The following is a 15,047-nucleotide window of genomic DNA, read 5'->3' as shown; positions in this document are numbered from 1 at the left end:
GAAAGGGAGCTCAAGGAGCGTTGTTGTGCGGGAGAACCATAATTGCTATCAACACGGTGATGTGAGTGATTTTTCCAGGATGAAAAGGGAGCCAAGCAATTCAGGCAGAGGAGGCATCTTTCATCTTCCAGCAGAGCTTTGAGAAGCCAAAATTGCCATTTCTCAACATGCTTCGTGTTTGGGTGATTTTTCAGCTCCCCTGGGGCTCTGGGCCACAGTATAAAAGTGGCCCAACTGCCAGCTCCTCCATCCTCTCCTCGTGCCTTCCTCTGCTTCGGGAAGTTGGTAAGTCTCAGTTCATTTTGCCTCTTGTCTCCCTGGTTGGCATAACAGTTTTTGTATTGAGGGCCTCCCTTGTTCTGGGTAAATGGTCTGGGATGTGGAACAGGACATTGGTTGGTTTCTTTGCCAGCCGTGGTTCTTTGCAAGGCTCAGGTCCTACGGCCAGCACTGTCTAACCAATGACTGGGCACTTCCTCCACCATCCACAATTCAGCAATGCTGCTTTTGCACTAGTGGTAGGATGAGGCGATTCCTCAGGAGATCTAGTCCCACCATTCATGTCTTCCTCCATAGCGGCTGCTGTCTCCAGGAGCCCTGTTTGCGCTGTGCTCAGCCATGTCCCTTCCTGAGAGCAGTGGGTGAGAGCAGCCCGACCTGGCAAGACCAGGGGGCTCAAGGGCAGGCATTTGGCTGAGTGAACAAATGGGTGCTGGTACAAGGGCTGATGACCTTGTGTGGAAATGCACAGCTGATTCCAAGGAGAGGGATCCCCATGATCCGTAGCAGAAATTCTTTCCCTGCCTACATCCACAGCATCAAGGCTGTGCTCAACCCATCTGAAAACCCCACATCTATATTCTTATACTGGGAAGAGGCTTAATGAGGACTCTCTTTGGGGGGCCTTCTCCACCAAGCCTTCAAGGCCAAGCAGGAGGATTGCTGTGAAATCCCCTCACAACCTGCAGACAATCCCTTGGTAAAGGAGCACCCAGAGGCAGCAGAGCAGCTGGAGGGGGACTGCTCCCCTCCTGTGCGGGGTCCTTCTGAGAAGGGGACCAGGCTGGAAAATACCCTGTGCTCCCCTCTGCTGGGAGGTGGGATGGTGCAGGAAGAGGGAAGGCTTTATCCTGTCCCTGGCCAGGCAGTGCCCGTTGCCAGAGGCGCTGAGCTGGGCGTCTGACAGGGCCCGGCAGCTCATGGCTTCTGCTCCTTCTCTCGGCCTCACAGGGTCGCCTCCCTCCATTAGACATGTCGTGCTACAGCCCGTGCCTGCCCGCTGCCTCCGGCCCAACCCCGCTTGCCAACAGCTGCAACGAGCCGTGCGTCCTCCGCTGCGCCGACTCCAGCGTTGCCATCCAGCCCTCGCCAGTGGTGGTGACACTGCCGGGCCCGATCCTCAGCTCCTTCCCCCAGAGCACAGCCGTGGGATCCAGTGCCTCGGCTGCCGTGGGCAGCTCTCTCAGCGCTGCCAGTGTGCCCATCGCTTCTGGGGGCTCCCTGGGGCTGGGGGGCTATGGCTGGGCCGGCACGGGCCGTGGGCTCTGTGGGGCTCTGGGACGCAGCAATCTCTTATGCTAAGGCCCGAGGATTGCCTGTCCGTGCTCGAGTGCCAGCAGCCTCGAGGAAAGCCCTGGAGACAGCCTTGAGAACATGGCTGTGCTCTGCAGAAGAGCCGAGCTCCTACCGCTCCGCCTGGAGGAAGGGGCCTGCGCTGCCCTTCTGTCTCTCCCCAGGAAACCTCTCTCTTTCCTTTTCTTGCTTTGCTTTCCCCTCAGATGGCACCTCTTATCTGAGCTTTACTCAGCCTCCAAAATGCATTGCTTAAGCTCTCATCTGTTCCATTTTCCCTTGATTCTCTCAATAAAGACATCGGGCATCAGCTCTGCAAGAGAGTCATCTTTCTTTCCTCCTTCCCTCTTCTCCAATCCCAACCAGCAGAGTATCCAGAAGCATTCCTCCCTTGGTAAAACTATGGCTTTCTCCATAGTTTCTGGGCTTGAGAGAGCCTCGTCTTTTGCCTTTGACACCCTTTGGCAATGGAGATTGCCTTTCCACACGTGCAAGCAGTTGGATGGCTGGGCTCTCCATGGCTGTAGCAAGATCTGTTGTTGCCTGGCAAAGGTAAAGTGCAGCAGACAGACATCTGGATGGTTGGGAACTCTCTTGATTGCACATGGAGCACTTCTGGGCTGATCAGTCATTCCCTGACAACCTGGAATATAACTGTTGTGGAATACACAACTGAAGTCAGGATGGAAATTTACTGATGGCTAAAGCCAATCATCTTATGACCCTGTAAGTAACTGTCCCAGGAAAGACATTCTGCTTTCTGGGACACATGGAACACCCTTGGGTCTCTCTGAACTTCAAACACTCAAGAATTACATTTCTGTTCAGGTTTTCCACAATTTTTTTTGTCCTAGAAGAAAATAACTCACACTTTCGGTGCTTTAATGCTTGAACATTGTTAGGCAAAGAAAAAGGGAAGAAAAAAGCCCACCTAAATCACCTAAAGCCCATTAGAGTTTTAAGAGATGCTGATCTTGGTTAAAGCACAAGCTTTCACAACCAGATCTCAGCTGTGCCAGGAAACGGTCGCCCCAGTTTGGAAGTTGGACAGAATCCCCCTGACACAAGGGCTCCCAAGTGTTACAGTCAGTCATTAAAAACCGAAGCAGAGGTGAAAATGCAAATGCCCCCAGGAATCATCACCCAGCCCCAACCTGGGGAGTAGCTCCAATGTAGACCTGTGGTTTTTTCTCCTTTTATTCTCACCTCTGTTGTAAGGTGCATTCTTCAGGCTCTCAAGGAATATGCGCTCACGCTCTCATAACTGGTGGTCCTGAAAAGAGAGGGGTGGATGGGATGGATATCAGAGAGTGCCACAGGAACGGGGTCACAGTCCAGGGTGTCACTCATGAGTAAGGGAAGTGACCCAAACCCTCCTTCATGTGGGCAGGTAGCCTTCTGTGCTACCTCCTGGGTGTATGGCCTTCCAGCCCCTGAGCCCATAACCTCACACTCTTAGCGAGACCCCCAGAGGAAGCTTCAAAGAGCATCCCTGCCTGGGGAAGGACCCAGGAGAGAGCTGATATGAGAGGATGGGACATCACTAAGCCTGAGTCCAGCAGAACTGGCTTTTCCCACCCAGGGATAGGCTGAGGAGAGGGGCAACCCTACTGAGCCAAGGATGTTCTCAATGAACCCAAGACAAGCTGTGAGGATCCACCCATCCTTGCTCCTGGTATCACTCCTCGAGGTGCCCATGGCTTCTGCAAACCCAGCTAGCCCAGAAGCTCAGAAATGACCTTAGGAGATCCCCCAGCCTGTTGCTATCAGGCTTCACCCAGCCCTGCTCCCACCCAGCTGATTGAAGCCCCTTCCAGCCCTGGTCTCCCACCACCTCATCTGCTGGGCCCTTAAATTCAGCAGCTGCAGATTGACGGAAGGCAGAAGGCCTTCAACAGTGTATGGTGCCTCTGCTGTTGAGAGGAGACAACAGAGCATCCCTTTTTTTGGTGCCTGCTTGTCCCTGTTGCAGGGCCCTCAACATCCTCCCAGTGCAAACAGGATTTAACCCACCTCCCTCTCCTATCCTACCCCCTTCGCCCCTTTCCAGGCAATGCCCTGGCACAGAGAGCTCAGCTGAGCTCTATCAGAGGACAAGGAGGCCAAGTCACACCTGAGGTTTATATTCAGGGGAACAAAAACAGCCTCCAGGAACACCCCAAGCCTCTGGAGAAGCAAAATACAAGTGCAGCTGCTCCCCAGCATGTTCCTTCCCATCAGCAGCATGCAGGAAGCCTTACGCAGTGTGCCGGAGAGGCCTCTCATAGGGGCACCGAGGTCCTTGCCCGCAGTCAGCGGCGTCACAGGGTTCCTGCGCAGCCCCTCACGTAGCTGCTTGAGCTGTCTCCTCTGGCGAGCCATGCTCAGCCGCTCCTGCCCCGTCCCCAAGAGAGAAGCTGTTGGCAAAGGTTCAGGCCCCTGGCATGGCAGCACCAAGCCAAGAAGGGAAGGTGAGGGGATATATGCCTGGTGCAGAAGCTGTTCATGCTGCTTCACCTGCTCAAATAGCTCCTGCATGACCTGCAGCCTGCTCTGGTGCTCAGACTCTATCCTGCCTGCCTCTTGCAGGGCTCGCTCCCCTTCCTCGTACTTCTGGGATGATCGCTGCAAGGCAGAGCGGCTGGGGAGGCTGGGGACAGGGACCCTCACTGCCCTGAGGCAGGGCTCCTTTGTGCATCCTCTTATTCCCCTCCCAGTACTGCATTAGGACTCATGACTTTTGGAAGGATGGGAAACCCCAGCTTTGCTGCCAGCCCCTATACAGCTGTGAATTGCAGTGCAGATGCTCCACTTACACTGGTCATGCTTTTAATCTCCTCCTCCTTGAGCTCGATGTCCAGCGCAGCCCTGTGAACCTTCTCCTTCTCACGCCTCAGCTCCTGCCAGGCCTCTTCCAGCAGCTCCCTGTCCCTCCGCAGCTGATCCTCCCTCGCCCTCAGCTCTGACTCCTCCTAGCGTGGGCACAGGGAAATCCAGTGCATCATCTGCCCTGTCCTGGACACTATCTCATATCTTCCCAAGCGATGGGAGCTGACCCTGGCGAGCACGTGGTCTCATGTGCACCACTTTGGGGGGCAGTGCAGCAGCACCAGTTATCCAAGCAGTGTCCTCATGTACCCACCTTTGGGCACCAGGGCTGGCACAGCTGGGATTGTAGAAACACACGCACACTCTTTCCCCAGAAAGGACGGAGCCCCCCACCATGGTGCACACCCTAGAATATGCTCAAGGCACAGCACTTTGTCAGCAGTGGCAATACCCAGCCCAAATGTTTTATTTTCCATCCTGGTAGCCCTTAAAAATTCAGCTCTGCTGCACATATCCCCTCTGGACAGTCCCAGCATGGAGCAGAACTGGCTCTAGACACATCCCCATGGCACGGGGAGGTTTTGCTTAACCCAGCACAGGGGTTTCCTCTCACCAGACTTGCAACACAGGCAGCTGTGCCTGGTCTGGCTGCCCAACCTCCTCAAAGGCAAAGGGGAGAGACAGAGGCGACTGATGCTTCAGCCTGCCTCTAAAACAGCCTGGTGGAGGCTGTTCCTGGAACGGCCGCATTCTCACCACGCAGAGTGAAGTCTCTGTCTTAAACACCCAAAGGCAGCGCTGAACGCCTCCCCACAGGCAGGACCCACCCGTGAGCCTGCCAGGCAGCGCTGGAGGCCACGCAAAGGGGCTCTGCTGTGGTACCTTGGCCAGGCTCACAGTGGTGCGCTCTCTCTCAGACGCCATCTGCAGGGTTTGGTCCACGTCGCGCTCCAGCTTCTGTCGCTCCTCCAGCAAAGCGCTCTGGAGAGGAAGAGAGAAAGCACTAAGTCCCAGTCGCCACAGGGGTTTTCTCCTTTACCTCATCTCTGCCACTAAAGCCCACACAACATCTAGAGGCTGGTTCAAGCCCACAGCACCTGGCGTGAACCCCACGTGGAGAGCTCTGGCCCCACACACCTCATCATGCATCATGCACACTGCCTGTACCTCTGGATGAAGCCTCTTGCATCTCTGAGCCAGAGGGTTGGTCTGATTGCAATTCAGTGTGTGATGGGGTGTGGGATTGAGGAGGCAGAGGGCAGAGGAAGGATGCTACAGCCCAGCACCAAGCTCTCTTCTCCACCACACACCACAGTGCAGCCCTGATTAGACTCACAGGACATGTGGAAAGCACCTGGAGATGGCTGCCCCACCTCACCTTCTCCCTCTCCAGCTCTGCTTGCTCCTTGGAGAGCTGCTGGCTCATGCCTTGATGCTGCTCCTCCTGTGAGTGCTGCTGCAATTCCACTTTGGCTTGCTCTGACACCAGCCTTGATCGCTCCTGGGTTCAGACGCAGAGGAGGGACAGATGCCACTCTCAGGCTCCAGGCCAGGCACCTCCAATGGGCAAGACGTACACCCTATAGCCACACAGAAGGGCTGACCTGGGCATCAGGCACAGTGGGAGCTCGCCTGCTTCAGCAGCCAGCACTGCTTGCTCAGCCTGGACCTCAGCTGAGTGATCACCTTCTGGAGATGGCTCCGCTCCTCCTCCATGTCCCTCTGCTGCTGTGACAGCCTGTCCTCGAGCACTGGGGAGAGGCAGCAACAGAGCCATGAGCAGCATGAGGTGGGAAGCCTTCCTCTGCCTGCACCATATTCACAGAAAAACTGCATGCGTTTATGCTCATAACCTTCTGCACATCACCGGGACACCATTTTCCTACATGAAAACATCCCCTGCTCGTTTGCAATCAGGCTGTGAAGAGGAAAGTGGAATCTCCTTTTTAACTCTCTCAGGAGCTTGGTGCCTCCCTGTGATTTTTACTTCTCCTCCCAAGGAGTCTCATTTTCCAGCACCTTTCACAGGTGTCTTCCCTAGCCTACAATTCATTCTCAGCCTTCCCGGCAACTCAGCTTCTGTGTCTTCCATAGTCTGGAAAGCAAGAGGATGAGGATGGGCGCAGGGTGGGTGCTGCTCATGCCTCGGCGCCACCTCTCCCTTTGGAGGCCGCAGCTGCAGCTCACCTGGGGCTGAGATGGAGGGTATTTATGCATGTACCTTCTCGGTCTGCAGCAGGTCTGTGTCGGGAGGTCTGGATCCCTGCGTGCCAGGGAGGGGAAACAACAGAGATGAGCATGTGTTGGAAACTCCTCACCCCTCACTCTGGCCGCTGGTTTTCCTCATCTTGTGGGATGGAAGAATAGCTGCCCAGCACCTCACTCCCCCCATACCTCAATTCCACAGCTGAGATCCTGCTGCCTCTGGGAGAAGCATCAGGAAAACCCACGGCCATTGCTTGGGGCGAGGGTCTTTCCTACAACACTTCACCTGAAGCTCACCCAGCAGCACGTGCCCCCCTGGCTTTGCTCTGTCTCAACCAGGGCACCTGGAAGCCTTTGTCCCACCATCCAGCCACTGCCCTGTCCCATCTTCCCCACCCCACAAGGGTGCCAAAGAGGGTTTACCTCTTCAGCCAAACTTCGCCGTTCACCCCCGATAGCCCCGATACCCCACTGCTGACTTGGATGGGGCGATACCAGGAGCAATCCTGGCCCGGCTCAGCCCCAGCCCTTGGGACAAGCAGGCTCTCTCCTGAAATTTGGGCTCACCTCTGCAGCTCCCGTGTTCTGCGCACAGGGCCTGCTGAAGAAATCATCCTCGAGAAAGGACCTGTGATAGAAGCAGGGGCTCAGCAGCAACACACGTGAGCTCAGTAAAGGTGCCCTGGGGACCCCCAGGCCAGGCTGTGTGGGGTGGAGGGGCCAGTTGGTACAATACAGAAATGTTGAAAAAGCTAAAACAGGACTGGGATAAAAGATAGGAGTGCTGGGACTGCTGGATCTAAACAAGCAACTGCTGTAAGGGAGATTTACACAAGATGTACCCAGCTGGGGGCACCCAGCGTTTGCTGGAAACTTACATTAGATCATAGGCAGAAGTTCTTCCCTGTGAGGATGGTGGGGCGCTGGCACAGGGTGCTCAGAGAAGCTATGGCTGCCCCATCCCTGGCAGTGTTCAAAGCCGGGTTGGGCTTGGGCAGCCCAGAAGGATCTCCCCGGGGGAGAGGCTGTGTCTGAAATAAATGAATAGCTTCTATGAATTAAAGCTGCTCCTGCCCAACACCACTGTCGCATCTCTGCTACTTTAGATGAGATGCTGAAGGCAATGCACAAAATAGAGACATTTTTTCTGAAAACAGTTTGGTCATTTATTAAATCTGTACATAGTTAGCCAGCACTCTTCTCATCAATGTATTTTCAACCTGCTCCTCCATCACCCATCCCCAGGTCTATCACCTAAACAGAAGCCCCTTTGCCTCCTTTGGTATCCATGCAACCTGAAAAACTCTGCAGCCAAAGGGCAAATATAATATTTTTATTTGAAATTAAAAACTCTTTCTGTTCACCTACTCTAGGTGGAGGCAAACGTTGTGTCTGATCATTGTTAATGCCAGGAAAAAAATCACCCAAAACCTGATCCAACTAAGCAGAATTAACAGGAAGTGATAACTGCTTTTAAATTCAATGAGATGACTCCATTGTTTCTCTAGGGAGTGTATGATTTCCTCCCTCAACTGAGAAACTCTGAAGTATCCCACCCGGATGCATGTGAGGTACACATTGGAGAGGAACTAAGTATGCTGAAAGCAGAGGAGCAGAAGTAGGTTGCTAATTTTGGTCCATTCCCACCAGTGACATTTCTTCCCCCCTTCATCAATTAATTTTGATCCCATGGTGTCAGTAGGTAACAAACCTAAACTGAGTTATTTCTCTGGGCACATGTTACCTGAGACAGCAGTAGGAAGATGGAGCTACTGCTTAGGGGAGTACTGAAAGACATTAAACAGCTCAGCATACCTGGAGGCAGTGGGTGGGAGAGGGGATGGACCCTCTTGCCATGGTCCCAGGCTGGTTCCCCACAGAACAGCGAATGCCACCACCAGCGACCCATGCGGGGATACAGCACCAGCCATCAGCACGTGGTGTGTGAGGTGGCACTGGTTATTACATCGACCTCCAGGTCTTTTGTCTGCCTCAGCCGCTGGAGCTGCTCTTTGCAGGCTTTGACCATTGCCTGGACCAATGTCCTGCGGGACACAGGGAAGGAGCCCATCATGGGCTGTTACAAACCACTGCTCCCCGTGATGGGCACTGTGGAATAAGCTTGGTTGTGGGGCTGAGAACTAGGTCCCAGGAGCTGACCTGGCATGGTGGTCTGTCACGCGGTGTCCCACTGACAGGCACCCACATTTGTGCTTACGGGCTTCTCTACCAAAAATTGATTTTTCGTTGACCAAATCTATGTGGACATCAGTGAGAGCACAGCAGTGATGCATCCGATGCTGCTCCTCAAAGCAACGGCCATGTTAGGTCCCTGCCAGCATCCACAAAGGGTTCCAGTAGCTCCAGGCCCTGTGTGAGGGAATGTGGGGAATTCCTTGCTGGGGAATGTGACTGCCCCTCTCAGTCTGGCCTTGAGCTGCGGAGCACTGCTGATGAAGGCCACTCACATGGGTCATCTGTGGAAGGACTGAGGCTTAGAAACACAGGTCCCGCAGGGCCACAGAAGGGCTCAGTAACCAGCCAAGCCCCAGCTGGATGCCTGTCTGGCCACAGAAAGGAGGGGACTCAGATCCTCAGAGGTGGTTGGAAGGTGAAGGACAAGAAGGACCCTTTGTTGGATGGAGAGAAGCACCATTGTGTGAATGATGGGAGCGTTCTTAGAGGTGACCTCAAAACAAGGATAAAAAGGTTGAAGGGGGAAGAGGTCTTGCTGTAGGGCAATGTGTCATTTCTCATTCTCAAAATTCTCTTTCCCAAAGAGAGTTGTCAGCCCCAAATGTGCCAGGTCAAAGTGGCAGAGGAGTAGACTCATGGCCATTTGGCTGAGGGTGCTCTTCACTTTTGGTGTCCTTCCCAGGCCTCGAAGGACACGTCCTCTGGTGGCTGCAGTTCAAAGCAGAAGGCTTCCTGCAGAGCAAGTGTGGGCCTGTGGTGTCTGCTTCCTGCCCTCGGGTGATACCACATGGCTGCTGAGGAAGGTGGATGACTGTGCCCTCTCCCTCTGCCTCAGCTCTGCGCAGGCACAGCCAAGGCCAAGCTCCACATGCAGCACAGGAATGGCTCCTACCCTTCTGCATGCAGCAGCGGGGCAGGGTGGCAGGCCAAGGAGAAGAGCAGCCCAGCCACGGTGCTCACTGCCTGCCTCCACTTGGTCTGTGCTCCGGAAACAGCTCTGAGTGGGAACGTCAGGGCACGTCTGTGCTGTCCTCCTTTGGCTGCTGTTTCACCCAGGAGCACAACGGGGTTGCAAGGAGTCACCAAGCGTTTGGGCAAGACGCTGACAGTTGGGACAACACTGTACAAAAAGCTGCTTGTCTGCAGGAATGCGGATATGAAGCTGCACCTCTGCACATCTGAAGCTATTTCCCCCAGAGCCCCTGGGGCCAGGGCATGGGTGATTCACCCCAAGGTGAGGCCGAGGTCTCTCATAGTGGCTCAGCACTTTCTGATGACTGCTGCTGCCACCTTGCAATTAAAGGGCCCTGAAGGTGCCCATCTGTCCCTGAGCTGGGCAAAACAAGCCAGACCTACCGGGTCAGTGACCTGAACAAGCCACCCACCAATGATGCAAACAGAAGCTTTGCTTTGTTTGGGAAAAGTGTGCTGAAGCCAACAGGTCCACTTGGCGATGGCTGACACTCAGGCATGAGTCAGCAGCTCCTTCATTGCTCTCCAGGACATGTTGAGCTGCAGCTTCACCACGGGAGAAGAGAGAAATGAGCAAAATGGTGGCCGGCAAGACAAGGGCTGTGCAGTTTACAAAGGAAACACTGTGTCCTTTCCCGACTGAAGACAGCAGCGGAAAGGCTGGGCTCCCTTTGCGCTGCTGGAAAGGGCCTGCAGCACAAAGGCCCCAGGGTGAGCACAGTTATGCCACAGAGAAACTTCATCCCCTCCAGCTATGGCCTCTTCCCAGCACACATTAGGGATTCCCTCCTGAGCACAGGAGGGCTTTGTTTGACCATCACCTCCCAACCACCCTGAGTCCCCTCAGCAGAACAGCCATCCTGCAGGGGCTTGGCTGGGATCTGAGCATCTCCATAGCCTGCAGGCACTGGTCTTGCTCAGGGCTGGCCAGAGACCACTAAAGGGAGACCCTTCTGAGAGCCCTTCAGGCTTGCTCCACAGGCCGAGTCCTAAGTAAGCAGTGGCCATGTTCCCCAGGAAGGGCAGGACGTGCACAATACCCAGTCATGGCCTGAATCTGCCCCAAGGCTTCACCAGCACCTGGAAAGGGAGCTCGAAGGGGCGTTGTTGTGCGGGAGAACCATAATTGCTATCAACACGGTGATGTGAGTGATTTTTCCAGGATGAAAAAGGAGCCAAGCAATTCAGGCAGAGGAGGCATCTTTCATCTTCCAGCAGAGCTTTGAGAAGCCAAAATTGCCGTTTCTCAACATGCTTCGTGTTTGGGTGATTTTTCAGCTCCCCTGGGGCTCTGGGCCGCAGTATAAAAGTGGCTCAACTGCCAGCTCCTCCATCCTCTCCTCGTGCCTTCCTCTGCTCCGGGAAGTTGGTAAGTCTCAGTTCATCTTGCCTCTTGTCTCCCTGGTTAGCAGAACAGTTTTTGTGGTGAGGGCCTCCCTTGTTCTTGGTGAATGGTCTGGGATGTGGAACAGGACATTGGTTGGTTTCTTTGCCAGCAGTGGTTCTTTGCAAGGCTCAAGTCCTACGGCCAGCACTGTCTAACGAATGACTGGGCAATTCCTCCACCATCCACAGTTCAGCAATGCTGTTCTTGCACTAGTGGTAGGATGAGGAGCTTCCTCAGGAGATCTAGTCCCACCATTCATGTCTTCCTCCGTAGCGGCTGCTGTCTCCAGGAGCCCTGTTTGCGCTGTGCTCAGCCATGTCCCCTCCTGAGAGCAGTGGATGAGAGCAGCCCGACCTGGCAAGACCAGGGGGCTCAAGGGCAGGCGTTTGGCTGAGTGAACAAATGGGTGCTGGTACAAGGGCTGATGACCTTGTGTGGAAATGCACAGCTGATTCCAAGGAGCTATCCCCATGATCCACAGCTATCCCCATGATCCGTAGTAGAAATTCTTTCCCTGCCTACATCCACAGCATCAAGGCTGTGCTCAACCCATCTGAAAACCCCACATCTATATTCTTATACTGGGAAGACGCTTAATGAGGACTCTCTTTGGGGGGCCTTCTCCACCAAGCCTTCAAGGCCAAGCAGGAGGATTGCTGTGAAATCCCCTCACAACCTGCAGACAATACCTTGGTAAAGGAGCACCCAGAGGCAGCAGAGCAGCTGGAGAGGGACTGCTCCCCTCCTGCGCGGGGTCCTTCTGAGAAGGGGACCAGGCTGGAAAATACCCTGTGCTCCCCTCTGCTGGGAGGTGGGATGATGCAGGAAGAGGGAAGGCTTTTTCCTGTCCCTGGCCAGGCAGTGCCCGTTGCCAGAGGCGCTGAGTGGGCGTCTGACAAGGCCCGGCAGCTCATGGCATCTGCTCCCTCTCTCGATCTTACAGGGTCGCCTCCCTCCAGTAGACATGTCGTGCTACAGCCCGTGCCTGCCCGCTGCCTCCGGCCCAACCCCGCTTGCCAACAGCTGCAACGAGCCGTGCGTCCTCCGCTGCGCCGACTCCAGCGTTTCCATCCAGCCCTCGCCAGTGGTGGTGACACTGCCGGGCCCGATCCTCAGCTCCTTCCCCCAGAGCACAGCCGTGGGATCCAGCGCCTCGGCTGCCGTGGGCAGCTCTCTCAGCGCTGCCAGTGTGCCCATCGCTTCTGGGGGCTCCCTGGGGCTGGGGGGCTATGGCTGGGCCAGCACGGGCCGTGGGCTCTGTGGGGCTTTGGGACGCGGCAATCTCTTATGCTAAAGCCCGTGGGTTGCCTGCCCGTGCTTGAGTGCCAGCAGCCTCGAGGAAAGCCCTGGAGACAGCCCCGAGAGTGTGGCTGTGCTCTGCAGAGGGGCCGAGCTCCTAGCGCTCTGCCTGGAGGAAGGGGCCTGCGCTGCCCTTCTGTCTCTCCCCAGGAAACCTCTCTCTTTCCTTTTCTTACTCTGCTTTCCCTTCAGATGGCACCTCTTATCTGAGCTTTACTCAGCCTCCAAAATGCATTGCTTAAGCTCTCATCTGTTCCATTTTCCCTTGATTCTCTCAATAAAGACATCGCGCATCAGCTCTGCAAGAGAGTCATCTTTCTTTCCTCCTTCCCTCTTCTCCAATCCCAACCAGCAGAGTATGCAGAAGCATTCCTCCCTTGGTAAAACTATGGCTTTCTCCATAGTTTCTGGGCTTGAGAGAGCCTCGTCTTTTGCCTTTGACATCCCTTGGCAATAGAGATTGCCTTTCCACACGTGCAAGCAGTTGGATGGCTGGGCTCTCCATGGCTGTAGCAAGATCTGTTGTTGCCTGGCAAAGGTAAAGTGCAGCAGACAGAGATCTGGATGGTTGGGAACTCCCCCACTGTACCCGGAGCACTTCTGGGCTGATCAGTCATTCCCTGACAACCTGGCCTATAACTGTTGTGGAACACACACACACAATTGAGGTCAGATGGAAATTCACTGGTGGCTAAAGCCAATCATCTTATGACCCTATAAACAGTTGTCCCAGGAGAGAGATACTTTGAGCTCTCCTGGACGGCAGTGAGCTGCAACCAGGTATCTCCCTCTGAGTGGGACGCCCCTCAGAGCTCCTAAATTCTCAAGGTTACATTCCACTACACGCCCCATTGGCCAAGTCTGAGACAAAGATAGGATCCAGGCACACCTAGGCTCCGTCAGCAGTTTAGAAAGGAAGGGGGGTCTGTTCTGAATGTTGTCACTTAATGGGAGGCTCTCCCTTAGCTTTTTCACCTTCAACCTCGAGGCAAATCATTTTAGCTTGGTTCTACCTCAATTTTCCTTTATACATTCCATTCGACACAAATTGTTGACCAAGTCCGAGGCATTTTTATGCCTTCAGGCCCTATATCAATCCCCTTTAGCTCAGTTTCAGCTTGATTTTCCTCTCTATGTTTCACCCATGTAATAAGTAGTAGAGTGAGACTTGCCATCAAATTCTGTTCAATCATGACTTATTTATAAACTGCTCTTGCTAATACCTTTGATGGTCATTTTTTGAGTGACCCCAAACCAGTTATTTTTCACCACACTCTCCCATGTCAAACAGAATAAAAAGCCAGGAGCAGCAGCAGCAGCAGCATTATCATCATCATTATCATCATCATTATGATCAATATCATATCATCATTTGCAGCAGCAGCAGCAGCAGCGGCAGCAGCAGCAGCGGCAGCAGGAGGCAGCTGACGAGGTGGCCGAGTGGTGAAGGCGATGGACTGCTAATCCATTGTGCTCTGCACGCGTGGGTTCGAATCCCATCCTCGTCGGTCAGCTCCTCCTCGTCGGTCAGCTCAGTGTGTGCCCCCTGATAAGACTTTGTTTTGAGATGACAGTGGCCTGAAGAGACCTTGCAAGGTTTTCAAGCAGCTGAGCACACACCTCAACCTCTTCTGTCTGCACCTAGAGCAAGAAGGGAAACAAGGGAGATCCATAAACTCACAGGAATCTCACCATCTCCTTGATCCCTGCAATGATGAGAGAGCAAAGCATCTGGGAAGCGTTCTACAAGAACAGGCAGCACACGAAAGTGCTTGGGAGTTGGAAGCATGGGTTTTGGAAGGAGAAGTCATCCTTACCAAGCTGGTAGCCTTCTACAGTGAGGTGACTGGCCTGATGGAGAAGTCAATAGCAGTGGATTTTGTTCACCTTTGTCATGGTTTAAGCCCAGCCAGTAACTGAGAGCCGCGCAGCTGCTCGCTCACTCCCCCCATTCTTCCCTTCACATCCTGAAGGGATGAGGAGAAGAATCAAAAGAATGTAAATCCCACGGGCTGAGATAAGAATAGTCCAGTAACTAAGGTATTATACAAAACTACTACTACCACCACCAGTAATAATAATAGTAATAAGGGAAATAACAAGGGGAGAGAATATAAAACTAAAAGGGGGAAAAGGAAAACAATAAACACAAGTGATGCACAATAAAATTGCTCACCACCTGCCGACCAATACCCAGCCCGACCTGAGCAATGATCTGGGCCTTCCGGGTAACTCCCCCCATTTTCTATACTGGGCATGACGTGCCGTGGTATGGAATACCCCTTTGGCCAGTTTGGGTCAGGTGTCCTGTCTCTGCTTCCTCCTGGCTTCCCGTGCCCCTTCTCACTGGCAGACCATGAGACCGAAAAAGTCCTTGATCGGAGTAAGCATTACTTAGCAACAACTAAAAACATCAGTTTGTTATCCGCACTGTTCTCAGGCTGAAGTCAAAAACCACAGCACTGCACCAGCTACTAAGAAGGAGAAAAACAACTGTTACAGCTGAACCCAGGACAACCTTGCCTTCAGAAAGGCTCAACTGGTGATGAGAACTAAAACCAAAATATGCGTAAAGCACTTTCTGTCACACATTTGAAGTAAGGTTTTT

The 15,047-nt window shown here is 53.8% G+C and overlaps 2 protein-coding genes, 1 long non-coding RNA gene and 1 other non-coding gene across 4 annotated transcripts; 3 read left to right on the top strand and 1 right to left on the bottom strand.

The window, feature by feature from the left end:
• The first annotated feature begins 1,251 nt into the window (after nucleotides 1-1,251).
• On the top strand, nucleotides 1,252-1,581 carry LOC115616485 (beta-keratin-related protein-like). The gene has a single exon (XM_030505763.1). It carries the CDS (start codon nucleotides 1,252-1,254, stop codon nucleotides 1,579-1,581), a length of 330 nt encoding a protein of 109 aa, XP_030361623.1.
• Nucleotides 1,582-6,440: 4,859 nt separating this feature from the next.
• On the bottom strand, nucleotides 6,441-7,246 carry LOC115616486. Its single transcript, XR_003994305.1, has 3 exons — nucleotides 7,153-7,246; nucleotides 6,602-6,643; nucleotides 6,441-6,475 (listed from the first exon to the last, which is right to left on the bottom strand). It is a non-coding gene; the product is annotated as an uncharacterized LOC115616486 (long non-coding RNA).
• Nucleotides 7,247-12,104: 4,858 nt separating this feature from the next.
• Nucleotides 12,105-12,434, top strand: LOC115616484 (beta-keratin-related protein-like). Its single transcript, XM_030505762.1, has one exon. The coding sequence runs from the start codon at nucleotides 12,105-12,107 to the stop codon at nucleotides 12,432-12,434; it is 330 nt and encodes a 109-aa protein (XP_030361622.1).
• Nucleotides 12,435-13,865: 1,431 nt separating this feature from the next.
• TRNAS-GCU lies at nucleotides 13,866-13,947 on the top strand. Its single transcript has one exon. It is a non-coding gene; the product is annotated as a tRNA-Ser (tRNA).
• Nucleotides 13,948-15,047: the final 1,100 nt, after the last annotated feature.

Source organism: Strigops habroptila, chromosome 14, assembly GCF_004027225.2.
Source record: "Strigops habroptila isolate Jane chromosome 14, bStrHab1.2.pri, whole genome shotgun sequence".
NCBI lineage: Eukaryota > Metazoa > Chordata > Aves > Psittaciformes > Psittacidae > Strigops > Strigops habroptila.
This window is presented reverse-complemented; position numbering and strand designations above follow the sequence as displayed.

Excerpts from the sequence above, each read along its gene's own strand:
- LOC115616484 (XM_030505762.1), top strand. The coding sequence starts at position 12,105 with ATGTCGTGCTACAGCCCGTGCCTGCCCGCTGCCTCCGGCCCAACCCCG.
- LOC115616485 (XM_030505763.1), top strand. The coding sequence starts at position 1,252 with ATGTCGTGCTACAGCCCGTGCCTGCCCGCTGCCTCCGGCCCAACCCCG.